Source organism: Xyrauchen texanus, chromosome 8 (assembly GCF_025860055.1).
Source record: "Xyrauchen texanus isolate HMW12.3.18 chromosome 8, RBS_HiC_50CHRs, whole genome shotgun sequence".
In the NCBI taxonomy this organism is placed as follows: domain Eukaryota; kingdom Metazoa; phylum Chordata; class Actinopteri; order Cypriniformes; family Catostomidae; genus Xyrauchen; species Xyrauchen texanus.
Window position 1 is genome coordinate 39,881,306 of NC_068283.1, and position 25,164 is coordinate 39,906,469.

Consider the following 25,164-nt stretch of genomic DNA (forward strand, 5'->3'; position numbering starts at 1 on the left):
GGAGGTTGCTGCAATACTCTTAATTCTTGATATAGCTTATTTTTTTTGGCCAGCATAATCAAAATGGTGTCTAAACAAATTAATTCCTAAAACTTGAAACAAGTTAAAATAGAACAATTACATTTCAACAAACCATTTACATTTTTCAACACACCTTTATTCAGTACAACATCATTTCACATTACATTTCACTATACAGTTGTAATATATTTCTGTTGCAATTTCTTCAACAGGAGGTGTCGAGCTTTTATTTTGACGTGAGCTTTTATTTTCATGTGTAGTTTTGACGGAAGCTTTACTTGTCCAGATAAACCGTTCACTACATGGCCCAGTGTGGTCATTAAAGTGCAAATGCTGTGAATTCATTACGTAAATCTATAATTTGCATGTGCTGCGTGCTTCAAAGTGCATAAGTGCTCTGCTCTGTCATCTCATGCAACGCAAATCATTCTTAATGTCTGTGAGGTTTCAGGTGTGTAAGCGGTCCACTTCACACATTAATTTAAAGCACAATGCTCATGCAGACTAAGATTGCTGCCTGTTGCGGTTTAATAACCATACTAGGACACTTCACAATTTTAATTTGATTAATTGTCCATTTCTGTGTAAAAGCAGAGCACACGCTCAAACGAGATCGGTTTACCTTCCCTTTCTATTTAAAAATATGTGTCATTGCATGCTGTGAAATTCTGTTGTATTGCCATGTCTTATGTGCAAATTCACATCCACACACTCCCTGTTTGATGGAAATACATGCTGGAATTGTTTGTGGGCTGCTCTGATTTTTGTCTTGTGTTTCAGCTCATGACAGTTACTGTGGCAGTATAAATGTGAGAGATCTGGTGACTGCAGACAGCCGTCTCAATCTCAATGGATCACTCTGTAAGTACATACAAGTCACTTAACCGAACTTAGTGCTCAAGCAACCACCGCTGAATAACTGCTATATATCATATTTAGTGTGAACCTTTGTTTGGTGTTAAGACTTGACCAAAAAATTTACTTTTAGTGATAAGTGTGGATCAACAAGCTATATTTATCAGCGTAACAAAAGGACTGAACTTTAAGTAAAACATTCATGACCAGTTGCAGAGAACGCCCGATATTGTTAAACCACGTTTCCTCTGAAATTAGCATTGCTCTGTGCAGTTCATGGTTCTCCTTTCGAGTTGAGTGAACCAAACACTGATTAGAATTGATTGACACGTTTTGTGGCCCCTGAACTTTGTTTTTTGAGGACCACTTTTCTTTTGTAAATGGTTAGTTTAAGGGCAGAACCTCAGCCTGATGGTCAGCAGAGCATGTGACGAGCCTTTCTGAATGACAGCATGACTGATTATATACCCAACAATGATATCACACAGAGTGACACTCATGAGAAATCAAGAGTCTGGGATATTGAATGTTTTACAGCCTTGTGTTATTCAGCCAAAGCCTGAACATTTTTGTGATGTTACCCTTGTGTTTGTGTGGCCTGTAAGTCTTTAACATGTTAAAAAACATACATGTTTTGAATACGAAACATATTTTGTATTTTTTTCTCATTGCATCTGTGCTTTAAACAATATTGATGCTGTCGCCCCTGCTAATTCACAGGTGATGACTGTAAAGGAAAGCAGAACATGGAAATACAAATGGAGCACAAATACACTTCCTTCATCCGCCATGTATTCACAGTATTGTGGGCGCTTGTTTCTTGCACAGGTTAAATACCTTCAGATCTTTACTCCTCTTTTTATCAGATGCCAGCTTGATCTCATTCCAGTAGGCATTTAAACTTTAAGACTTTTCCTCTTGATAGAATTTCAGTATTGATTTTGCCTGTTATCAGGGTTCAAGAGTTCACTGACATCTAAGACAATAGATTTCCTAAGCAACACTGGATACCTGGATCGTATAGCCTGCTGTTTACTGATTATGTTCTGTTTTGACTATTTTGGTGGCACACGCTCAGGTTACGGTCTGCTGCGAGTTTGCCGAGGTTTTGGTTCAGCTGCTGCTTTTATGGCTCAGAAGCTGAAGTCCATTCTGTGGTTGGCCTTGTTGTCTCCAGGTCAATATTCTCCAGACTATTTACTGTCTTCCTTTCTCACTTTCTTATGTCAGTGTGGTAAATGTCCAGTATTTACTGAGAACCACTTATAGATCCCAAAAAATCCAAAGCATCAAGCTTTGCATGTCACCAAGTGTTGCACAGACTAAAAGTCAGTCGCTCCACTCTAGCTTTTCAAACTTATGAAACGCTTATCATTGTTTTCCAGTACACCATAGAAACATGTGAAAATACAAATACTGAAGCAGCAAACTGTGCAAAACACAATTTATGTCGCTGTCAATACTTTTGGCCACGGCTGTACAATCTGCAGTTCTCGATTTGATGACTCGATTCAAAATAATACTTAAATTACAAAGTATGACCCCTTTTTTTTTTTCTTTTTTTTTTTTGGACAAAATTGCTAATTATATATTTTTTCTTTTTTTTTTTTTTTTTTTTTATATTTTTCTCTCCAATTTGGAATGCCCTACGACGAATCTCAGTTGACGTGTTATGTGTGGAGGCTCACGCTATTCTCCGCGGCATCCACGCACAACTCGCCACGCACCCCACAGTGAGCGAGAACCACATTATAGTGACCATGAGGAGGTTACCCCATGTATCTCTACCCACCCTAGCAACCGGGCCAATTTGGTTGCTTAGGAGGCCTGACTGGAGTCACTCAGCACGCCCTGGATTCAAACTTGTGACTCCAGGTGTGGTAATCAGCGTCTTTGCTTGCTGAGCTACCCAGGCCGCCTGCTAATTATAATTTCTTATCAAAATAAGGTTCTCTAATATTTAATATAAATTCTCAAAGTTAAAATAATAAGTATTTCTCAGCTAAGTATATAAAAAGTAAGTAATAAGTATTTGTACAGCTGTGTACAATTTTATGGTTTTACATAACTTGCAGATCGTCTGCTTATCCATTTTCAAATAATAAAAACACATTTGTTTTCGTCTTTTTTTTCTGTGGTTTGCAATATTTCAAAATTCAATATTTCGACCCGTCCCAACTGATAATATAATTTGTAACTAATATTTTGTATTAAATTCGAAACGTGCAGAACGTGCATTGTCACTAGTGGTCTCAGATTTTATGCCAGTGGTCTCAACCCCCACTATTATGAATATATATATAATGTTGTATGCATGTAATAATTGATAAAAAGATAGACAAATTGGGGGGAAATTAACAAATGACAATTCAACTTTTAGTTTTGAATACAGTTTTTAAGTTTTATGTTCTAGGCTTTATTCATATGATTTGTGTTATTGTCCATCTATGTGATCCACTCACAGTGCATCTTTTCTAAAAACAATATTGACACTGTCATCATTCCTGCTGATTCACAGGTGATGACTGTAACACGCAGCAGCACATGGAAATATACACGGAACACTTACACATTTCCTACAGCCAGCACGTGTTCACAGCATTGTGGACCCTTGTTTCTTACACAGGTTATATACCTTCAGGTCTTTTTTTGCAGCTACATATATTCTGTTCCAAGAGAGACTTTGTCCAGTTACTAAATTATGTGACACTTTTTTACCTAAACTTCTATAGCTGGGTGTTCACCGATTGTTCTGTTTTGGACTTTGTACCCTGGTGGTACACACTCTCAGGTTACGGTCTGCTGCGGGTTTGCCAAGGTTTTGGTTCAGCCGCTGCGTTTGTGACTCGGAAACTGAAGTCCCTTCTGTGGTTGGCCGTGTTGTCTCCAGGTCGATATATTCCCGATCGTTTACTGTTAAAGTGCATGCCTGTCTTCCTCTCTCATTTCCTCCTCTTCCTCATTTCAGTGTGTTAAACGGTCAACATGCACGGAGTGCCAGCTGTCTCATTAGACTTTCACCATTATTGATTTCATCACTTCTTTCAAGCACAATGAATCCACTCTTTCTTTTTTTTTTTTTACAAGTCTGAAATCATTTTCGTATGTCTTCTTTCCAAACCTTTTAGCTCTGATGGTTCGAGTCCATCCATTTCTTTCTGGTTCTTGGGACTAACAATTCTCTTCCCGACACCATTCATACCTATAATTGAGTCTTGTAGTATGGAAGACTAAGAAAGGTCACTTAACAAATCAAATGAAGGAATCAATTATAATTTTAATGAGAAATAAAATCTAGTTGGCAAATATTCATGTTTAGGAATGTAGTTTGACGTTTGAAAATGTTTCTCAATCCAAGCATTTTCACACCTGGCTGGTTTGGGAGCGTTTGTTTCGTAACCCGGCATGTTTTCTCCCTTGGTTTGGTTCGTTTAGGCAGATATGAACATGGCAATGGCACTCGGATCGCACCAAAACAAACTCTGGAGCGGTTCGCTTGTGGCGAGAATGCAAACTGACCCAACGGACCAAACGATATCCCTTTAAAAACCATGAACATAACTGAGGGATCTTTGGAGAAGACATCTGTAGATCAGCACATATAATTGCACGTTTAATATAGGAGCTCTTTTATAATTCCTGAGGTAATTTTAGTACTATCGTTTCTCTCTTTTGGATAGCGGCAGAACGCTGGTAGGATGGCAACTTGATTAATTGATTCCTTAAAAAAAAAGAAGTTTTGTTTGATTTTGGCACTTGTCTTCCATATGCAGAATTCACTCTATTTTTTTCTAACACCACTCAAATTGTGTGGTTTCTCCTCCATTGAAATTCCTCTACCTCTTCCACATGTGTTTGGAACAGGGAAAGCAGCAACCGGTGCCTTCTGGTGGCTGGGAACAGGATGGTATCATCTGGTAGCTCTCATGTCTCTGCTCAACGTCTTTCTCCTCACCAGGTAAGCGTTAGTTATTTCACTGTTGGTTTGTGTCTCTTTCAATCAGTGTTATCATTTAATGTTGTCAGGATGCAAAGATGGTAACCTTAATTTTGGTCACACGTTTACGCAAATTCCACTTTTCAGGTGTCTGCCCAAACTACTGAAGCTACTTTTGTTTCTGCTACCCTTCCTTCTGCTGTTTGGTAAGTTTGAATCTGTCAGTAATGCTGATGTTGGCACTGATATACAGACACACTTGTTCCATATTTGTGTACACATGCTTTTGTTTAATCTCTTTATTACTTCCACACCTATAAATGAATGCACAAGCATGCACATTCTCTCTCTCCTCTCTAACTCTTAGATACACTGTTGAATGTCAAATGCAGGTTTATATCATGATTTCAGAATTAAAAGCCCACAAACTCATAGGCTTCAAGAATGTGATTTTTGGAAAAAACAATCTTCTCTTTGTTTGCAGGATTATGGTGCCTCGGTCCAAGCGTTCTGTCCTGCCTTCCAGCTGTAAACCTCACAGAATGGAAGACACTGGTCACCTCCATGACATCACTTCCTGCTCTCCCTTCTCTTCCTTCCTTACCCTCTTTACCTGCGTTCTTCTCTTTGACATCAGAGCCACTCGTCAAAGAGCAACACATCCCACCTCCAGTCATCTCGCAGGTAAAGTATTATGACCAATCGGCAATGAAGAAAATCATGAGTTCTCGAAGGCTTTGAAGCGTGTATAATTTTGCGAAATGTCAGCCAGGCAGATTAATTGGACACAATTTGGCCATTATGCGATTATCGGCATTGGACGATATCATTGTTCACTTGGCCGATTAACAGGAGCACTAACTTTCTCTTGTGCTAGTTCAAAGTCTAGCATTAGATTTGTAATTGGATAGTCAACACTTTTTTGTTTTTAAGTTTGTTTGTTTTTTTTAACTATGCAAATTCAGTAAATTTTGCATAAATTTAGAAATGTTGTTTACATCAGATTTTCTGTTGTTAAAATGGTTTTTATCAGCAGTTAATATCAAACATCCTGTTCTCTAGATATCGGCATTGGCCGTTGGAAAAACCCATCCCGGTTGACCACTAATCTCAATTCAGATTAAAAAAATTTGTATTCTAAACATATATTTTTTTTATTATTTGTTTTGGCCACTTTCAAATATGGTTTTGAAATTTAATTGAATTAAGGTCTTTCGAAATGCCATGTTTCCATCCAAGTTGCGAATTTAATTTATGCACAAAATCGGAATAACGGCAAAAAATAAATAAAAAAAATAAAAAATCCATTGTAGTTTATGCACATGTTTTATTGAATGCAAATTCGGCCTCAAGCGAGTGTACAAGTTTATGCACATTTTGGAGATTTCATTTGCATCTTAGTTTTTCAATCAAGCTTTTTTTTTATTCAATATCCCAAAAATGTGCATAAAAATGAGTACTGTCAGTCGATCATTAATCGCATACATTTTCATAGTTAATCGTGATTAATCGCATATTTTGAAAGCGCTGAAATTTGACTATATAAATGCTTCTTTTATTGTCAAAATGTATTTCCTTTTTAGGAAAGAAAACACAACAATATTTAACAGTATAATGCTTTATTAACATTTTCAGATCAAAGCCTTCTAGAGTATAAAAATAGAAATGCACTAAAATTGCACCAACTTAAGTAATATCAAACGTTACTAATTGAAATGACTAGTCCCCACATAGGTTGCATATTCATTGCAATAGTCATTAAATATCTATTAAAATTTCATTATCTACATGCATACTGTGGCTATTCGCTGTATTACAGCAATCGTGAAGCTGCGTTCTTGATTCGTGTCATGTCGCCTGTGTCAAGCAGCGCTTTGAACTCCTGAAAGGCGCTGCAGACGTTTTTGAGAATATTAAGACTTGCTGTTCTTCTGTGGTAGTTAATTGTGAATTACAGAGGCTGCAAAGTACTTGATGTCTGTCACAAGTCCCATCTTGGCTTGTTTTGTACAACAAATAGTGTTAGGAGGTCCTTTCTCCATCACGGATGTTTGTGTTGTGATGTGTGCATCAGTGTAAATACTCAAGGTGGACACGTCGCAGAGGTTCCGCCTGAGTCCCAATGTTTATGCTTCATTAACGGTGAATACATTAATCGTGATTTAAGAAAAATATACGTGTTTAATTTTTTTTATTTATCTCATACGTTAGCGCTTGACCATTCTAATAAAAACATGTGAATGGAAATCCAGCTAGTCTGCTGGAATTATTGGAATTAGTTTTTTTCCTGTCATTTGTGATGCATTGTGCATTCAGCGTCATGCAGAATGAGTGGTACTGTCTAGATCGATAGGTAGAACATACCAAGTAACCTAAAACTTTGCATTGCAGGTGCTATATGTTGCCTTAAAAAAAAATTATATAGCCTTACAGATGTATACATGAACTCTTTCAGCCTGCGTCAGAGTCGATTTACATCGAGCGTTTGGCTCGGCTGGAGCTGCGGATGGTGGCGCTATTGGAGAGTGTCCAGCAGGGGGAGCTGAAAGCAAAGCAGCAGCATCAGGAGGCTTTGGGATTGGTTCAAGCTCTTCAGGAGCAGATAAACACTCAAACAGACAGAGAAACACTCAGCCTCTGGGTCTCACAACTGCTCGAACCCAAATTCAATGAGATCAAGGAGGAGATTGAGAGAGAGGTGTCCAGCAGTGCAAAGGTGAGCCTCCTTACTAAAATGACATCTAAAGGCCTTCTCAAACCATGTCTGAGCCATCTGAACTTTATAAACTCCTAAGCATAACATAAGAGTTTTTATTTTTTGAGACTCCACAGTATGATGTGGAATATTTGTCATTCTCTAAAAACATTTTGGGTACCTGAATACGTTTTAAATCTGATGAATCGTGATTTTAAAAAGTTAATAGGGTCAGTTTTGATTTCATTTTGACTTAAATCTTCTATCTTAGTGTGTTTGTTTATTTGCTTTTGTGTTTTAGACTAAGGAACAGCATGTTCAGCATCAGGCTGGTCTAGAATCTCGACTAACTGAGCTGGAACTCCTGCTGCAGAACCTGAATTCAAGAACTGAGGTACAACACACCCCCACTAATGATTTACACCATGTCTTTAGCAGACATGATGCAATAAATGGATCTCTTCCATGTTAATCAGAGTTTTTATCCTGACCAGCTGTGACCATGACGATTGACGGTTCAACAAGACGTTTTATTGATTGCTTGAACACCTGGTTTTGGGACACAGTGTTACACTTACTGTTTATTCTAGCACATGCATGCAAAAGTTTATGGAAAGATTGGTTATACTCATTCAAATAATTGTAATTTATCCCCCCCTTAAAGGAAATTCATCATAAACAGCAGACTTCTGCACCAGCCCCTGTCAGGTAGAGATATTCCTCTGTAAAATCACCTTCCTTTAAATGGCTAATGTATTGTTTTTATATAATTCCCATCTCTGGATTAATACTGTGGTGTCCACTTTGATTTACTTTGTAGTGTTGGAGTATCTCAAGAGAAGCACAATGTTCTGCTCTCTGAGGTTCAGAGGTTGGAAGCTGAGCTCGGACGCATCAGAGGAGACCTGCAAGGCGTGATGGGATGTCAAGGGAAATGTGACCAACTCGACACCATACATGAAACTGTGAGTTTGTTCATACAGTGTCTTGATATAAAGTGAATTGCATTTAGTTGGTAATTGGTTTAGTTCAGTTGCATTTAGATGTGAGCCCTTTCGTTTCGTCTAGTTGAGTACGGTTTTTAGTTTTATTTACTTTCATTTGGTCCTGTGTAGTTTTTATTTTTGTTTCATTTTGGTTGGATTTGTTTAGTTTTTAGGTACATTTGGTTTAATTGTATAGCTTTTTTAGTCCTGTGTCATTTAGGTGAGTTTCGTCAAGCAACATTTATTTATTTATTTCGTTTGGTTTTGTTTGATCCAATGTATCTTTTAGTTTAGTTTAATTTCAGTTTGGTTGCGTCTTGTTTTGTTTGATCTCATTTAGTATAGTTTCGGTTGGTTCTGTTTAATTTTGTTTAGCTGCATTTGGTTTTGTTTAGTCCTCCTATATATATATATATATTTTTTAGTCCCATGCCATTTTAGTTTTGTCTAGTTTTGTTGAGCTTAATTTAATACTGTGCTGTCTTGTTTTGTTTGGTTGCATTTTGTTTCGTTGTTTGGTTTTGTTCAGAATAGTCGTGTTTAGGTTTGATTTTTGTTTGGTTTTGTTCAGAATAGTCGTGTTTAGGTTTAATATTTGTTTGGTTTTGTTCAGAATAGTCGTGTTTAGGTTTGATTTTTGTTTGGTTTTGTTCAGAATAGTCGTGTTTAGGTTTAATATTTGTTTGGTTTTGTTCAGAATAGTCGTGTTTAGGTTTGATTTTTGTTTGGTTTTGTTCAGAATAGTCGTGTTTAGGTTTGATTTTTGTTTGGTTTTGTTCAGAATAGTCATGTTTTGGTTTTGTTCAGAATAGTCGTGTTTTGGTTTTGTTCAGAATAGTCGTGTTTTGGTTTTGTTCAGAATAGTCGTGTTTAGTTTTGACTAGTCCTGTGCCATTTTGTTGCATGTATTTTTTGTTTGATTTTGTTTTGTTCAGCTTTCAGTTATGTTTACTGAAGTTAGTGTTATGTTTAGTTTTGCTTAGTTTGTTTTTTATTTTTTAGGCCCATGCCATTTTAGTTTTGTCTAGTTTTGTTGAGCTTCATTTAGTACTGTGCTGTTTTGTTTAGTTGCATTCGGTTTTGTTCTTTTGTTTGTTACAAATGCTAATAGTTTTAATTTGCTTATTGTGGGATTTAAACCTACAGCCTTTTGGCTGCTGGTCGAGTCCCTTAACCACTACGCATTTCATAATGTCCGTTATGAGCCTCGTACTTCTCTACTGATGTCTACTCCAGGTGTCGGCACAGGTGAAGGATGAACTGTACACTCTGTTGTACGGTAATAACAGAGGTGAAGCAGAGATCCCTGAGCCTCTGATGTCATGGCTTGCCTCTCATTACACACGTTCCTCTGACCTCACCACCATGCTCACAACCCTGGAGCGCAGCATTCTGGGAAACCTTTCTATCCAGCTGCAGGAGAGCAAACCGCAGCAGTCCTATGCTCAAACTGTCACTGAGACCGTTGCCCACACCGCAGGGGCTGCTGGGTTGTCAGAGCAGGTACAGGAACTTTTCTTTCCTAGATTCCTCATTCACATACTTTCAGTTCTTTATAGAACAGGAAAAGTACATCTCAATTCATAGTCCGTTTAAAATAGTATCCAAAAACACTGTTTCACGTGAAATGCTTTTGAGGTTCATATTACAGCAAACCTTTTGCAGGATGCAGTTTTATGACATTCTAGTATAAACTGGCTTATTTCATACATAAAGGTACATTCTTGACATTAGCCTGCATAGTTTATTCAAGTATTTTAGGCTTCAGTCTGAGTGATATTTGACATTTCCCTCCCCAATCCCTCAGCAAGTCCAGCTGATGGTCCAGCGTGCTTTGAAGTTGTATTCTGAGGATCGCACCGGACAGGTGGATTATGCACTGGAGTCTGGAGGTGAGCAGATCTACAGAACACACACATATGAACCTGAACATGACTAGTCCTTTAGAGAAATGTATGCAGTGATTTCTGCAGAGTGATGTGATGTGTGCGCAGGTGGCAGTATTCTCAGCACACGCTGTTCTGAAACATATGAGACAAAAACCGCTCTGATGAGCTTGTTTGGACTTCCACTGTGGTATTTCTCACAGTCGCCACGTGTTGTCATCCAGGTAAAGACATTGAGTGCGCACAGCACATCTTATTTAATGTATATCACTCATACATAATGGGTCTGTATCTTTGTAATCCTGTAGCCTGATATCCAGATACAGAATTAAATTGTCAACCCTCAAAAAGTATTACAATGTAACAAGTCAACAAGATAAATTATGTACATTTCTGTCTGCCCTGTAGCCGGACATGTACCCAGGCAACTGCTGGGCGTTTAAAGGCTCCCAAGGTTACCTGGTGATCAGGCTCTCTTTGAGTGTGCTCCCTACCGCTTTCTGTCTGGAACATATTCCCAAATCTCTCTCTCCATCGGGGAACATCAGCAGTGCACCACGTCGATTCACTGTCCACGTAAGATCATACACTCACGACTCTTACAGTCTGTAGAGGCAAAATGTAGGCATTTAGTTGGATGCTAAGGGAAGTTGTTCCATCTTTACAGGGATTGGATGATGAAAACCAGGAGGAAGGGAAACTTCTGGGTGACTACACCTATGAAGAAGATGGAGAGTCATTGCAGATGTTCCCGGTCATGGTATAAAATATGCATGCATTTTATTATACAAAATAGGCGGTTGTAGAATAGAGGGCATCCGATATATCGGGTTTGCCGATTAATCGTTAACGATTGCTAGTTTTAGGAATTCAAATATTGTATGTAATAAACTGCTTCTGTGATTTCTGTCAAATTTCAATCCTGTAGCCTCTGTGTCTTGGCCATCACATTAAGAAAATAATGAAAAATATCCTAAACATTCAATACATTTTTAGGATATTTTGTTGTTTAAGTTTCTCATAGCCCATACATGTTGCAGTAGTAAATCTTGGGGTATATTAACAGGACACTCTGGGCTGTTCAGAGTTACCAAATGTTTAAGAGTTTGGCCATGCCAACTTCCTCCACTTGGTCTAAAACTGTATAAAAATGTTGGCCAGGTCTCTCTTGGAAAAGAGATTTTTAATCTCAAGGGATGTAGGCTACCTGGTAAAATAAAGGTTATAATATTGTACATGTATGTATACATTGACATTTAAAAATTGCAATTTTAAGCCTTTTTTTCGCTGTGACATCATAATAGATTGGAATGTTAAAACGAGAGTTATTTACAATGACAGCAGGCTGAATATATCAAATCCATCAGTTCACACTTTAAATTTAAATCTTATAAAAATGTAGATATTAAGAATTTTTAAAGCTCGAATGTAATGGTGATTGAGAGCTGGACCTCAAAAGCCTGATGTATAATATTTGATGCATGTATTTCTACAAATTTTAGCCAAGCACAAGTTACTTATATTAAGCTAAAGCTAATTTGGAAATATCAGTAACAAAATAATTATCACTTCATCAAAATCAGCACATTATACATGAACTCTTTCAGCCTGCGTCAGAGTCGAGTTACACAGAGCGTTTGGCACCATTTGTTCACATAAAAAGATGCGTGCGTCGTAATACGATGGCAGACATTTTTTAATAAACATTTTTTTTTTAAATGCTTCTACTTCAAGAAATGCACGGAAACGTCTCAGGTGGTAGTAGACATCTAGTACTTTGCATACGACTGGATTTTTGGCAAAGTTTTGTTTGTTAATGATGCAGAGGCTTTAGAAAATTGTGTAGCAAATTTGATGCAGGCGGCGTTATAGGGTTAAAAACTACCAGCCGATTCCAAAATCGCTCCACCTCTCTTTGAGAAACTGTTAGTTTAATGTAATCAATAATAAGAACATTTTATTTAACAACAGCATTTATACGGCCAATTCTGAAAGAACTGTGAACATTCAACACTAGCAGCATCAAAGCATTTGTTTGGAAATGTTACCAAATGGATCTGCCAAAATAATGAATGTTAATGTTGCAGAGAGAACAGTTCATACAGATGAAATAACGAGTAATTTAGGCTAATGACCTCTTGAAAAAAGGGTGATTTAGAATATTTTTATATTGTTTTTGTTTTTTTAGTAGGTAGAGGGTCTGACCCCCTTTCCCCCTTCTCTTCCAGGAAAAGAATGACAAGGCGTTTCAGGTCATAGAGATGAGAGTGCTGTCCAACTGGGGTCATCCCGAATACACCTGCCTGTACCGTTTCAGAGTCCACGGCAAACCCCACACTCAATAATCTGACCCCACTCAACTTTACTATATACCCTTTTATGTACATAGAGGAGATGCTTGGATGTGGCACAGCGGAAACTGGGCTTATCAGCTACATTTTTAAGACTTTAATACGATATGACGTCCGAAACAGTGTAAATTCATTGCTCCGCTCTGCTCCTCTTAACTCTAAAGGATTTCCACTTATTCCTTCCTTGTTCTTGCACTGATTCGACCTATTTGGCTCCTGTCCTCATTGGCTCTCCCGTAGAGGTTTCTGTGCCTTCAGACAGAACATGCTTCACTCATTCAATGTATATTTTGTTGTTTTCTCTATGTTCAGATTCTCAATCCACATGGTTGAATTGAGTTAAGCTAAGACTTTCAATCTCGTCCACTGGTCACTGCCACTTTAACAATTCGTTAACTAGTCCGCAAGGTCACAGGAAGTTATAAGACGGGATTGTTGTTGCTTTTAAACCTTTATCGCCACCAAACCAGTGAATCTCAAACCTGTCAAGAACATGCACCGGTCATATTTCACCCACCACAAATTGTTTTGCCAAAATAAAAGTCCCCCTTTTTTAATTTTTTTTAAAACTTTTCACAATGTGAAATTACTTAGTCAATTAATCAACCATTTTCATGTCATTTGCATTACTGAAATGCATTAATAGTTATTTATACATTGTAGTACGTTTTGTTCAACTGCCTTTTCATTTATACTGATTTATTTACATTTTAAAACCTCATTATTTTACAGTAATTTTTTATTGTAATACAATTTTTTTTTTCCAAATGCAGTAAAACGAGTGTTTTTGTTATTATTAATATTATTATTATTATTATTATTATTAGATACATTTGGAGGCAAATGTGCTTAAGTTGCAATGCAAACAATCTGAAATGGTCCCATTTAATTTTCTTTATGCAAAGATGATATTGTATTTTTTCGGTTTTGGGGTAAAATGTGACCTGGATGTGTTTTTGTCAGGTTCACCCAAACTGGCACCTCACATCACATCCTTTATGTATCTTAAAAATAAATGCATAACAGCCAGACATAGTAAGAGACCATTCAAACAGTATCTTGAAGGAAGGGAATGGATTTCAATGGACTGATTTGTGTACCGTGCACTAAACGCATCACTCGTTAGCAGGCATATCACAGCGCAGTGTTCATACTCTGCAGGAATGTAACTTATTGTAACAAGTCCTTTTGAATCTACTTATATCAGTGTTGATTTTGCAAAACAGGGTGCGACCTGTGATCATTATAGTTTCTTTTTGATTTTTTAGTTAAAGTAGGCAATGCACTGTTTATAAAGGAAGTGTATGTTGCACAAGTCCTATGTAATTCATTGGATCATTTTAAAAGGCAGGGCTGCATTTATAGAACTGCTTTGTTGACCTCAAAGAGACCGTTTGTAAAATACTATTGATTTGTTCATAACTATTTATTTGACAGAAATGTAGTTAAGTAATAGGACTTTATGCGGTGTTTTTGTAAAATGCTTTTCAGTGCATACGTGTCTGTTTATATTATTTAGATATGTTTTTGTTTCCGTAAAGAAATGGCTACAGTGCTATGAATTACCAGAATGATCATTTTAAAGCTATTTGTATGATTTCGTATTAAAGCTTTAGTTTAAAAACACTGAAATGCAGCGTTTGTAAAGGAGTAGTTCACCAAAAGATACAAATTCTGTCCTTATTCACTCACCCTCATATTGAAACCCGGTTCGACGCGTCTTGACGTGCCGTATTAATAAAAACTCCCAAATCTCGCTGTTTTTTTTTCAAAAGATTTTCAGCTAATAATGGGTTAAAATTTGTTCCGATTTAACACAAATCTGTCTATTAGGCTTTAAAAGACTTGAACTTGTGGACTATGTTTATGGTGCTTTTTGTCATTTTTGGAGTGTCCCTTTTTTTGACACAGTCGTACAGTTTTTTCCTGTTCACCAGCCTGGAGATAGCCAGTGATTTGGCTCATTCTGCTCCACACCTCCTTGTTGCTGTTTGGAGGACTGCAGTCCAGCACGTCCCTGTATCTATATCGAAACATTCAGATAGAAAGGGATTCACTTTAAAGGGATAGTTTGTTCTTCTGCTGAACACAAATTAAGATTTTTAGAAGAATATTTCAGCTCTGTTGGTCCTTACAATGCAAGTGAATGGTGGCCAAAAGTTTGAAGCTCCAAAAAGCACATAAATGCAGCATTAAGAAAATCTATGCGACTCCAGATGTTAAGTCCATTTCTTCTGAAGCTATCTAACTGGTTTTGGGTGAGAACAGACCAAAATGTTACTCCATTTTTTCACTATAAATCTTGCCATTGCAGTCTCTAGGAACGATCATGATTTCAAGCTCAGTTACGCTTCCTAATGCTTGACGCATGTGCAGAGCGCTAGATGGCGCTATAGGAAGTGTAATCAAGCTTGTAATCATGATCGCAAAGCTTTATAGTGGTATAAGTAGTTACATTTTGGACTATTCTCACCCAAAACTATTTTAATTGCTTCAGAGTACATTGATTTAACCCACTGGAGTCGTATGGATTACTTTTATGTTGCCTTTATGTGCTTTTTGGGGCTTCAAAAGTTTGGTCACCATTCACTTGCATTGTAAGGACCAACAGAGCTGAAATATTCTTCTAAAAATCTTAATTTGTGTTCTTCAACAGAAAGAAAGTCCTACACATCTGGGATGGCATGAGGGTGAGTAAATGATGAGAGCATTTTCATTTTGGGGTGAACTATACCTTTAATAAACTATTATTTTAAAACACTTAAATGTGAAATCTTAAGTAGAGACTTTATTTGTTTTAATGTGGCTACTTTTAAAAAAAAGTCGTTATTTAAAATGTATTTCCTCATACATTTTCTACTCTCAATAAATGTCATTTTAAAAGTTTCATTTTTAAACGTATGTGAAAAATCATGAGCATGAAATGAAGACTGTCATATCAGTTACCTTTTTTGTTTTATTCCACATGGAGAGGGTCCACTCAAGGGGGCAGCCATGTTATGATCACATGACCAGCTGAATGCCACCCCTTTAATCTCAGTACTCACCCTGTTTGTAAACACTTTCACTCATGGATGAAAGTAATGTATTTAAATATCACTATTACAGATAATGCCACTGTTCAGCTTTTTGCTAATGCCGTCTTATTTGGTTATGTCAGCAAATTGTCACATGGCCTCTACGTTGCATTTTTAATTCAGTAAGATGTTAAGATATCATCTGAGAAACTACTTGCATCTAATCCAATTTTGTGTGCACTATTTTATAAAAACTGAATTGTTGTTTTTGAACTTTTATCACCACTAAAGGAATGACTCAGGAGACCTGCAAAAACTTGCACCGGTCATATTTCACCCCAAAATTATATATATATATATTATGGGTTTACTTTATAAAACAATAGTGTGTGTTTGTTAATTTATATTCATGCAATTAAGTACATTTTCATGTCATTTGCATTACATGACATGTAATGTTGTGCACTACATACTGTGCTGTTTACTCTTCCTACATACCATAATACTTTTAAATGCTAGTGGCGTTATTAGTGAAATATTTTAAACTTTATAATGCTAAAGTGTCACATGACCTCTATATATGCATGTTCACTTCAGAGAGGCATTCACTTATTATCTGAGTTTTATTTGCTTTTTAGTTCAATTTTGAACTTTTGACGGTAAATATAATGAGTTAAAGAGATAAACACTGCTAATAAGAACTGCCAGGTCTTCTGATGGATGACTACTTAGATTAAATACATTAATAGATGGATGGATTCATAGATTCAGATAGAAAGATAAATAGATGCAAAGATGGATTTATACATAGATTTATAGATTCAGATAAACTGATTTATAGACTGATTTATAGATGGATGGATGTATAGAAATGATAGAGAGATAGAAAAAAAGATGAATATAAAGAAAAAAGAATAGAAAAATGACTGAAAGATAGACAAAATTATAGATGGATAGACAGATAGATAGAAAAAAGGATAGACAGATAAATAGATAGATAGAAAAAAGGACAGACAGATAGATAGATAGAAAAAAGGACAGACAGAGAAAGATAGATAGAATGATAGATAGAGTGACAGACAGATAGATAGATAGACATATGATAGATGGATGGATAGACTCACATAGATTAATGGATGGATGGATGGATAGATAGATATGACAGACAGACACATAGATAGATAGAAAAAGATAGACAGACAGACACAGATAGATAGATGGATAGATAGACAGACAGACAGATAGATAGACAGACAGACACATAGATAGACAGACAGACACATAGACAGATAGATACATAGACAGATAGATAGACATAGATAGATAGACAGACAGACACATAGACAGATAGATAGATAGACAGACACAGACAGATAGATAGACAGACAGACACATAGATAGACAGACAGACACATAGACAGATAGATACATAGATAGATAGACAGACAGACAGACACATAGATAGACAGATAGATAGATAGACAGACAGACACATAGATAGATAGACAGACAGATAGACACATAGACAGATAGATAGATAGATAGATAGATAGATAGATAGATAGATAGACAGACACATAGATAGATAGATAGACAGACAGACACAGACAGATAGATAGACAGACAGACAGACACATAGATAGATAGATAGACAGACAGACACATAGACAGACAGACACATAGAAGATAGATAGATAGACAGACAGACACATAGACAGACAGACAGATAGATAGATAGACAGACAGACACATAGACAGATAGATAGACAGACACATAGACAGATAGATAGACAGACAGACAGACAGACGGATGGATAGACTCACATAGATTAATGGATAGAAAGATAGATGGTGTTACAGATTAATTCAGTCTCTTTCATGGCATTTCATACTAAACAAATTCAAAACATCGCATGCTTTAGAAAAAACGTCATGTTGGAGAAATAGTACAAGTATACTCCTGAAGCCCACGTGACCTGCTGCTCGCCTGGAAGGCTCCAGTTCCCTTTTGCGCCACTAGATGGCAGCACACAGCCTGCTATTATCCTGCGCTTGTGCTCCATATGTGGGTTCACATCATTTATTTATATAAGTCGCACATGAGACTGTAGCGTAAACGCCAAATACTTTCTCGCTATCTTCTGCTCAGCTGTCTTCTCTGCTCCACTAATGACATGGTGCTGAAGTGAACTAAGTTATAGTATACTGTACATCATATAATAAGCAATGCATTCATATTTTAAAAGTTACAATGGAGCTAAAGCATTGCTGCCAACGCTCCCATTCGCAACTTTTCAATGCATTTCTATTGTAGCGGATAATGGGCGGTCTTACTCCACAACTCACTTTCTCTCAGTCAGTCAGTCAGCTGTGGGCTGAACAGCAGCATCACCAGTTGCGTTTTCTCTTTCCGCGGGCAGAAGCCTCACATAGTACTTTTGGATACACCTTTAAGCATTTACAGGTAGGTCATTCACACCGATGAAGCGTTGATATTGCAAACGCATTTGGACACTAATCATTTTTTTGTTTGTTTTTGTAACAGATCTGTTAATTTGTGTAACTGTGTAGCACGCGCATGCATTTGGAAAATTGCATGCACACTTAATCTGCGTTATTGCAAACACGCTGTGGATTATTATGCGCGAGAACAGAGATGCATGCTTGTAAACCTTTGCAGCTGATGCATTTTTCCTAGGTTTTCATTTTTGCGCGAAAACGTATAACATTCGGATTCTATTATAAGTTTGGATGTGAACGCAAAAGGAGGGGGAATACCATGGCGAGCGATTTGAAGCCTCGGCTGTGTGTAATGAAGAAAGGGGAGAATGGATATGGGTTTCATCTGCACGGAGAGAAAGGCAAGAGCGGCCAGTGCATTCGGAAAGTGGAGCGCGCGTCCCCGGCCGAAGCGTCTGGACTGCGCGCGGGTGACCGTGTGGTGGAGGTGAACGGCGAGAACGTGGAGAGAGAGACGCACCATCAGGTACACCACACACCTGAGATATACTACCACTACAGTGCACATTTCACACATTACATGTTAATAACCTAATGCATTCTTTTAGGTCAGTTAGTCTTCCAGTATGTTCTTTTTCACCAAAGGCAGGGGCGGACTGGCCATTGGGAGAACCGGGACTTCTCCCGGTGGGCCGGCCGCACAACAGAGCAGCATGCATGCACGTACCAACCCCTCCTTTAGGGCCGGTATTAGTTTCAAATCCAGGACCGATTTCACTTCCCAGTCCGCCACTGACCAAAGGTGCCATGTACCCTGTCCCAGATGGGAGTAGTTGAAATGAGTCTCGGAGGGGGTGTGAAAGAACCATTAATCCAACAATCAAGGCTTTCCTTTTAACTGCCCATGAGTCCCGTTCTGCTTACTGTGCACCTGGTTTGTAATCCTTGAAAGCCTGTTTTTACATTTAACTGAAAGGGGATTAAACCAGGATGAAATATGGAAGGTTTGAGTCACTTGTATGTCCTCCAGGTGCTTTGCAGATTTGTCCAGTAGAGTAATGCTTGCATCCTCTTGCCCCGTATGCAAACTGTAGTGGATCAAGGTTGCCCTCAACTGCCTGGGAGAGCTGCTGGCTGACCTCTCTCTCTCTCCATACACTTGCAAAGCACAATGTCAGTTTCACAGGTCTGTAGTCTTTTGGCTCCTTGGCATGTGACTTTTTAGGGAGGGGAATGATGGTGGTTTCCTTCCAGGCCTGAGGGACAAAGCTGTAGTTGAGTAGCCGAAAATGTTGTACATTTTTTTAGATCCATTTGTGATAGATATACATGCCGGATAGCTAAAGACCCAAGGTAACAATGTTTAGGGAAACACCCATGCAATGAAGGTATAAAGGCAATTCTTAAGACTTATATCTTTGGTGACATATTTAATTCTGCATATATTATTGCTGTTCATGTATTGTTCATCTGTTGCAGGGCTCCCTGTTCTTCTTTTCTATTTGCAGAAGTAATGTTTGAGTCTAACGTTTATATTTCCTATTGACACACAAAAGCTGAAGATGTGCCTAAAACTTTCTCACAGTACTGTATATATATAGTGCTTGTGTAATTACACTGTAATATGAACCTGCAATGTACAGTGTGATCTGTCATAAAAACAATAGCAAATATTATGAGATAGTAAAATGGCTAGCAGATCTCATTCGTTTATTAGAGATGATCAACTTTGATTAAAACATATTCATAATTGAATTGAATGTATGCCAACCACTGATATAACAGTATACTAATATGTCATTTTTGTTAATGACTTATTAACACTTAAATGCATGTGTGTTTCACCAAACATACTCAAGTCTTTAGAGATTTGGCACATATTTCCCTAATGGAATATCCCAACTAAGCTGGGATCAGAGTGCAGGGTCAACCATGAAACAGCACCCCTGGAGCAGATAGGGTCAATGGACTTGCTCAAGGGCCCAACAGTGGTATCTTGACAGTGCTGGGGCTCGAACCCATGACCTTTCGGTCAGTAACCCAGAGCCTTAACCGCTGAGCCACCACATAAGCTACACATATGTGTGTTTTCATTTATGCATTTGGCAGACACTTTTATCCAAAGCGACTTACAGTGCACTTATTACAGGGACAATCCCCCCCGGAGCAACCTGGAGTTAAGTGCCTTACTCAAGGACACATTGGTGGTGGCTGTGGGGTTTGAACCAGCAACCTTCTGATTAACAGCCCTGTGCTTTAGCCACTACGCCACCACCAACATCAGCGCCATCTTGAGAAAAAATAATAGCATGTATGTAGCACTTGTAATAAACAAAGACACATAAATCATGTGATAGTAAACAAAATCTAAAAAAATATGATTTATGGATGCACAAATAAAAAAAAAGTGACACTACTACATACCTAGGGTCTCTAATGACCCTATATACTTATGGTACATAAAGTTAAAAAAAAAAAAGCACTTTTATTGCATGTTTGTGTTACACTATTTATTAGTAAAATGTTGAGGGACACTAAAGAAGTGTGTTTGATGAGGTCCAGGGTCATAACACTTGAGGTATGTGTTTAAGGGTTAATTAAGTTTCTTTACTGGTAATTCTGTTTAACAGAATAATTTCAATCAGTCTTAAACTTATATTTTTATTTTAGTATAGAAACTCGTTATCACTGTATAAGTAGTAGAATATAATATAGACTGCAAAGAATGTAAAAAACATTTGCCCTCCTTTTATTCGAGGTTGCGATGTAGCTTGGTTGCATGGAAATAAAGAGCCGTGCATATTGAAACTTTTGTGTTTCGTCGAAACAATGAAAATGTTCTTTTGAATGCATAAATAAATTCTTTGCATTCTTTTGGAGATGGAACAAGTTTTAGTGACTGAATGAGTCTGGTGAGGAAGCTTTGGCATGTATGTGTATGTGCAGGATCAAATAACACCACTTAAAGTTCACTACAAGTTAAGCTCAATCAACAGCATTTCTGGCATAACTACAACAAAAATGTCCCTCCTTTTGTTTACTTGAGTTTTAAAGTTTACAGTCATTTTAGGGTTTGTTGACATTATAGCATCATGGCAAGGAAGTTGTAAAATTGGCCATAATTTCACGCAGAAAAGGTTATTAAGTGATTTTTTTTATCACACTAAAATCATGTTTGCATGCATATTGTTAATATCTTTTGGCTAAACTTTTGAAAAAGTCAGTATTATTAAGGGGCATTTAGTAGTTCTCCAGCTAACATTAGCATTGCTCTTCTTCGTGTACTTTAAGGACAGATATAACAGTGGTGTTAGACGCTGTACTGCCATCTATTGGTGTGGATGAGCATGATCGTCTCTGCTGCTCCCGTCAGCTTTGGAATTTAATTTGCATCTGGAAAATGTCGAAGTTTGAGGTAATTTCTAAAGTTATTTATTACTACTATAATATCATCGCTTATGCATCAGAAGTATAGAAAATTGCTATTAATCCCCACAAAGTTTGAGTCGTTTTTCGAATCAGCCCCCAAATGTAGTCTCCCATCATGTTCTCCTTATACTGTCCTTGGTAGCGGCATTCAAAGTCCAGTATATCCTGATGGAATCGTCTTGCTCTTCCGAGTACGCTCCCATGTTCTCCTTGAATTTATCAAGATGAGCATCAAGGATATGGACTTTGAGGGACGTCCTACAGCCCATTGTGCCGTAGCTCTTCACCAGAGTCTCAACCAGCTCCATGTAGTTTTCGGCCTTATGATTGCCCAGGAAGCCCTGAACCACTGCGACAAAACTGTTCCAAGCCACTTTCTCCTTACTAGTGAGCGTCTTGGGGAATTCATTGCACTCCAGGATCTTCTTTATCTTTGGTCCGACAAAGACTCCGGCTTTGACCGTTGCCTCAGACAGCTTAGGGAAGAAGTCTTGAAGGTACTTGAAGGCTGCCGACCCCTTGAGCTCTGACAAATTGTTTCATAAGGCCCAATTTGATGTGCAGTGGTGGCATCAGCACCTTCCCCGGGGGTCCACCAGTGGATCCCACTTGATGTTGTTCCTCCCCACAGAGAACTCTGTTCGCTGTGGCCAGTCCCGCCTGTGGTAGTGAGCCTTGGTGCCCCTGCTGTCCCGTGAAGACGTGTGTCACTTCATAGAGGTGGAGTTAGATGGGCCCCCCTTACTATAGCTGTGATAACAAGGAAAATAAAACAACACGTTGCTTCTGGTTGCATTTGTAAATGTCCGTAATTGAATTGAATGAGTTATCTGTAAATTCCACTGATACTGTTTTATAGAGTGGTCTAAACAATGAATAAAGTCTTACCTGTCCAACAAAAAAAGAAGCAACCGATCATCACTACTCATGTTTTTCTCTGTGATATCTTGTGTATGTCGTACTGATGTTTTCTCTAGTTTTTTGCCTTTGGCAATCGTTCTGTATTCTTGCTTTGGACCTTTTCCGCTTCTTCGGCAGCTACTGAACCTCCTGTTGTCTCTGCTTCTAAAGCACGATGATAAGTATGTTCTTTATGCTCTTCGCGTCACCAAACAACACTGCGCTAAGCATAGCCAAGCACAATGAGCTTAGTAGGTCCTCATGGTGGCGCGGTTACTCAACTCAATCCGGGTGGCGGAGGACGAGTCTCAGTTGCCTCCGCTTCTGATACAGTCAATCCGCGCATCTTATCAAGTGGCTCGTTGTGCATGACACCATGGAGACTCCCAGCATGTGGAGGCTCATGCTACTCTTCGCGATCCATGCACAACTTACCAAGCGCCCCATTGAGAACGAGAACCACTCGTCGCGACCACGTGGAGGTTACCCCAAGTGACTCTACCCTGCCTAGCAACCAGGCCAATTTGGTTGCTAAGGAGACCTAGCTGGAGTCCCTCAGCACACCCTGGATTCGAACTAGCGACTCCAGGGGTGGTAGTCAGCGTCAACACTTGCTGAGCTACCCAAGCCCCTAATAAAAATTCTTCTTGTAGAAAACTATTATCATCTCATGCGAATGCACACCATTCAGAACACTCTTCACAAAAACACAAGTTCATGAACCTTTCAAGGGCTTGAGCCTACAGTCTTTCTGTGACCAGCCCAATCACAACTCTTTAGACTAAACAAGATTCAGCCTTGCTGACTTGAGTCATCTTGGTGTTTGACATACTTTTATTCAGCATTGCCACTGTATATGCAATATAAGGTACTGTATAATCTTAGAAGAACTTGACATATAGCCCTTGCTATTGTCCCTGTTTCAGTAATTACCACACATTTAGTGTACAGTATGCACTTCCTTGGACAGTGGGTTCTTAAAGTCAGACCACAAATAAAATATTTAAATATCAAAATAAATATTTAATATTCTACATTGTTGGTTCCTGAACAAATGTGAGCAGGCTTGTGACATTGGCCATGTTAAATCCATTGTACAAAAGGTCAGATTTCCTTCCTTCAATTGAAGCACACAAGATGCTTTTAGGAACATTCTGCTGAATAACATGATCATCAGGTTTTGTCCATACCATCTTGAGTGCATGCTTTAATTAAAGCAAAGTAGAGACTAATTAGTTGACTTTACTCAATTGGTTTGAGTAAAGCCGTCCCTTGAATTGAATTGAGTAATGGCGTCTAATTAAGTTCACTCATTGTTCATATAGAATGAACTTAACAATTTAAGTTAAGGTAACAGGATGCAAGCAGACTTAACTCAGATATTCTAGTTAATCATTTAAGTTGTATTGACTCAAATTTAATGGTGATGGCATAGTGGGCTAAAGCACATAACTGGTAATCAGAAGGTTGCTGGTTCGATCCCCACAGCCACCACCATTGTGTCCTTGAGTAAGACACTTAACTCCAGGTTGCTCCGGGGGGATTGTCCCTGTAATAAGTGCTCTGTAAGTCGCTTTGAATAAAAGCGTCTGCCAAATGCATAAATGTAAATGTAAGTAACTGATTTTAGGTCAGTCATTAAATAAACTTAATTATCCACTGAAATGCATACACTGTATTGGCCTATCTGTACTTCCAATGTACATGCACCAGGTGATCTGAAATAGAGTTAACACGGGGTCCAACTTATCCAAAAGGGACACGGATCACCGTAAAGTTGACTTTGGCGAAAAGGGTGGGGCCGGGAAGATAATTGGTGAATGAGTTCCACCCGTGTGCCACACCGGTCTCGCGTTCCAGTGAGTGGCGGTGGGAGTATTTAAGGAGAGGAGACATGTGAAGCTTACGTGATTGCGTGGTTGACATGTCTGCGCGGAAGCAGCACGTGGAGTTCTTTTATGTTATGTTTAAGTGAAAATAAATGTCTACTTGTTGTGTCAAGCTGGTCCCAGCTTCCTCCTTGCCCATCTTGTGAACTCGTTACAGTGACGTAACACAAAACAACATAAATTATAATAATAAAAATAGCTAAAAACTCAATGAATTCTTAATAACAACTATTTAAATGCCCTCATAAGTTCCCTCTGAGCAAGGAAATCTAAATAGATTATTCAAGCGCAAGGAATTGCCTCAATTTTGTACTCAATCGTTTGAGATATTAACACTTAAAATCTTAAGTTCGCTCATACTAAACATGTTTTTGCTTTCTTATCCACTCAGGTTGTGCAACGAATCAAAGCTGTGGAACATGAGACCAGACTGCTGGTGGTTGACCGGGAAACAGACGAATACTTCCACAGCCTGCGTCTCACCTGTACAGAGGAAATGGCCATCAGAGTGACCCATTCACCCTCCAGCATTAAACAGGGCAACGGATCCGTGTCCAAGCGAACCGAAATATCCAAGCCCATCAGGAAACCACGAGCTCTGAGGAAGGTTAGTGGATCCAGTCCAACTCAGAACCTTATCCTAACTCATCTGACCAACTTTTGAGGGATCTGAGAAACTGTTTTGTAAAGTGTTTGACATTTGGTGTAACTACAGAACAAGTCTGCATTTCTGCATAA

At 38.3% G+C, this 25,164-nt stretch overlaps 2 protein-coding genes across 6 annotated transcripts in view; both read left to right on the forward strand.

Annotated features, from left to right (window-relative positions):
- LOC127647678 (SUN domain-containing protein 1-like) overlaps positions 1-14,853 on the forward strand; it is a 37,671-nt gene extending 22,818 nt beyond the window's left edge. For 2 of the 3 annotated variants that reach the window (XM_052132081.1, XM_052132080.1), the window contains 18 exons: positions 802-882; positions 1,597-1,704; positions 1,955-2,053; positions 3,395-3,502; positions 3,668-3,766; positions 4,741-4,834; positions 4,961-5,019; positions 5,298-5,497; positions 7,269-7,529; positions 7,810-7,902; positions 8,173-8,216; positions 8,329-8,473; positions 9,731-9,997; positions 10,302-10,386; positions 10,489-10,604; positions 10,789-10,956; positions 11,048-11,140; positions 12,609-14,853. In XM_052132081.1, the coding sequence (XP_051988041.1) occupies positions 802-882; positions 1,597-1,704; positions 1,955-2,053; positions 3,395-3,502; positions 3,668-3,766; positions 4,741-4,834; positions 4,961-5,019; positions 5,298-5,497; positions 7,269-7,529; positions 7,810-7,902; positions 8,173-8,216; positions 8,329-8,473; positions 9,731-9,997; positions 10,302-10,386; positions 10,489-10,604; positions 10,789-10,956; positions 11,048-11,140; positions 12,609-12,725 (2,237 nt within the window). In that variant the 3' untranslated portion in view covers positions 12,726-14,853. The remainder of the gene's footprint in view (positions 1-801; positions 883-1,596; positions 1,705-1,954; positions 2,054-3,394; positions 3,503-3,667; positions 3,767-4,740; positions 4,835-4,960; positions 5,020-5,297; positions 5,498-7,268; positions 7,530-7,809; positions 7,903-8,172; positions 8,217-8,328; positions 8,474-9,730; positions 9,998-10,301; positions 10,387-10,488; positions 10,605-10,788; positions 10,957-11,047; positions 11,141-12,608) is intronic. The other variant, XM_052132082.1, reaches the window with a different exon arrangement.
- A 3,240-nt stretch (positions 14,854-18,093) lies between these two features.
- Positions 18,094-25,164, forward strand: part of LOC127647685 (Na(+)/H(+) exchange regulatory cofactor NHE-RF2-like) — a 39,474-nt gene continuing 32,403 nt past the window's right edge. The window contains exons 1-3 of one of the 3 annotated variants that reach the window (XM_052132098.1): positions 18,094-18,212; positions 18,447-18,734; positions 24,818-25,033. In XM_052132098.1, coding sequence (XP_051988058.1) covers positions 18,528-18,734; positions 24,818-25,033 — 423 coding nt within the window. In that variant the 5' untranslated portion in view covers positions 18,094-18,212; positions 18,447-18,527. Of the gene's footprint in view, positions 18,213-18,293; positions 18,735-24,817; positions 25,034-25,164 lie in introns of all 3 variants that reach the window. The other 2 variants (XM_052132096.1, XM_052132097.1) reach the window with 2 other exon arrangements.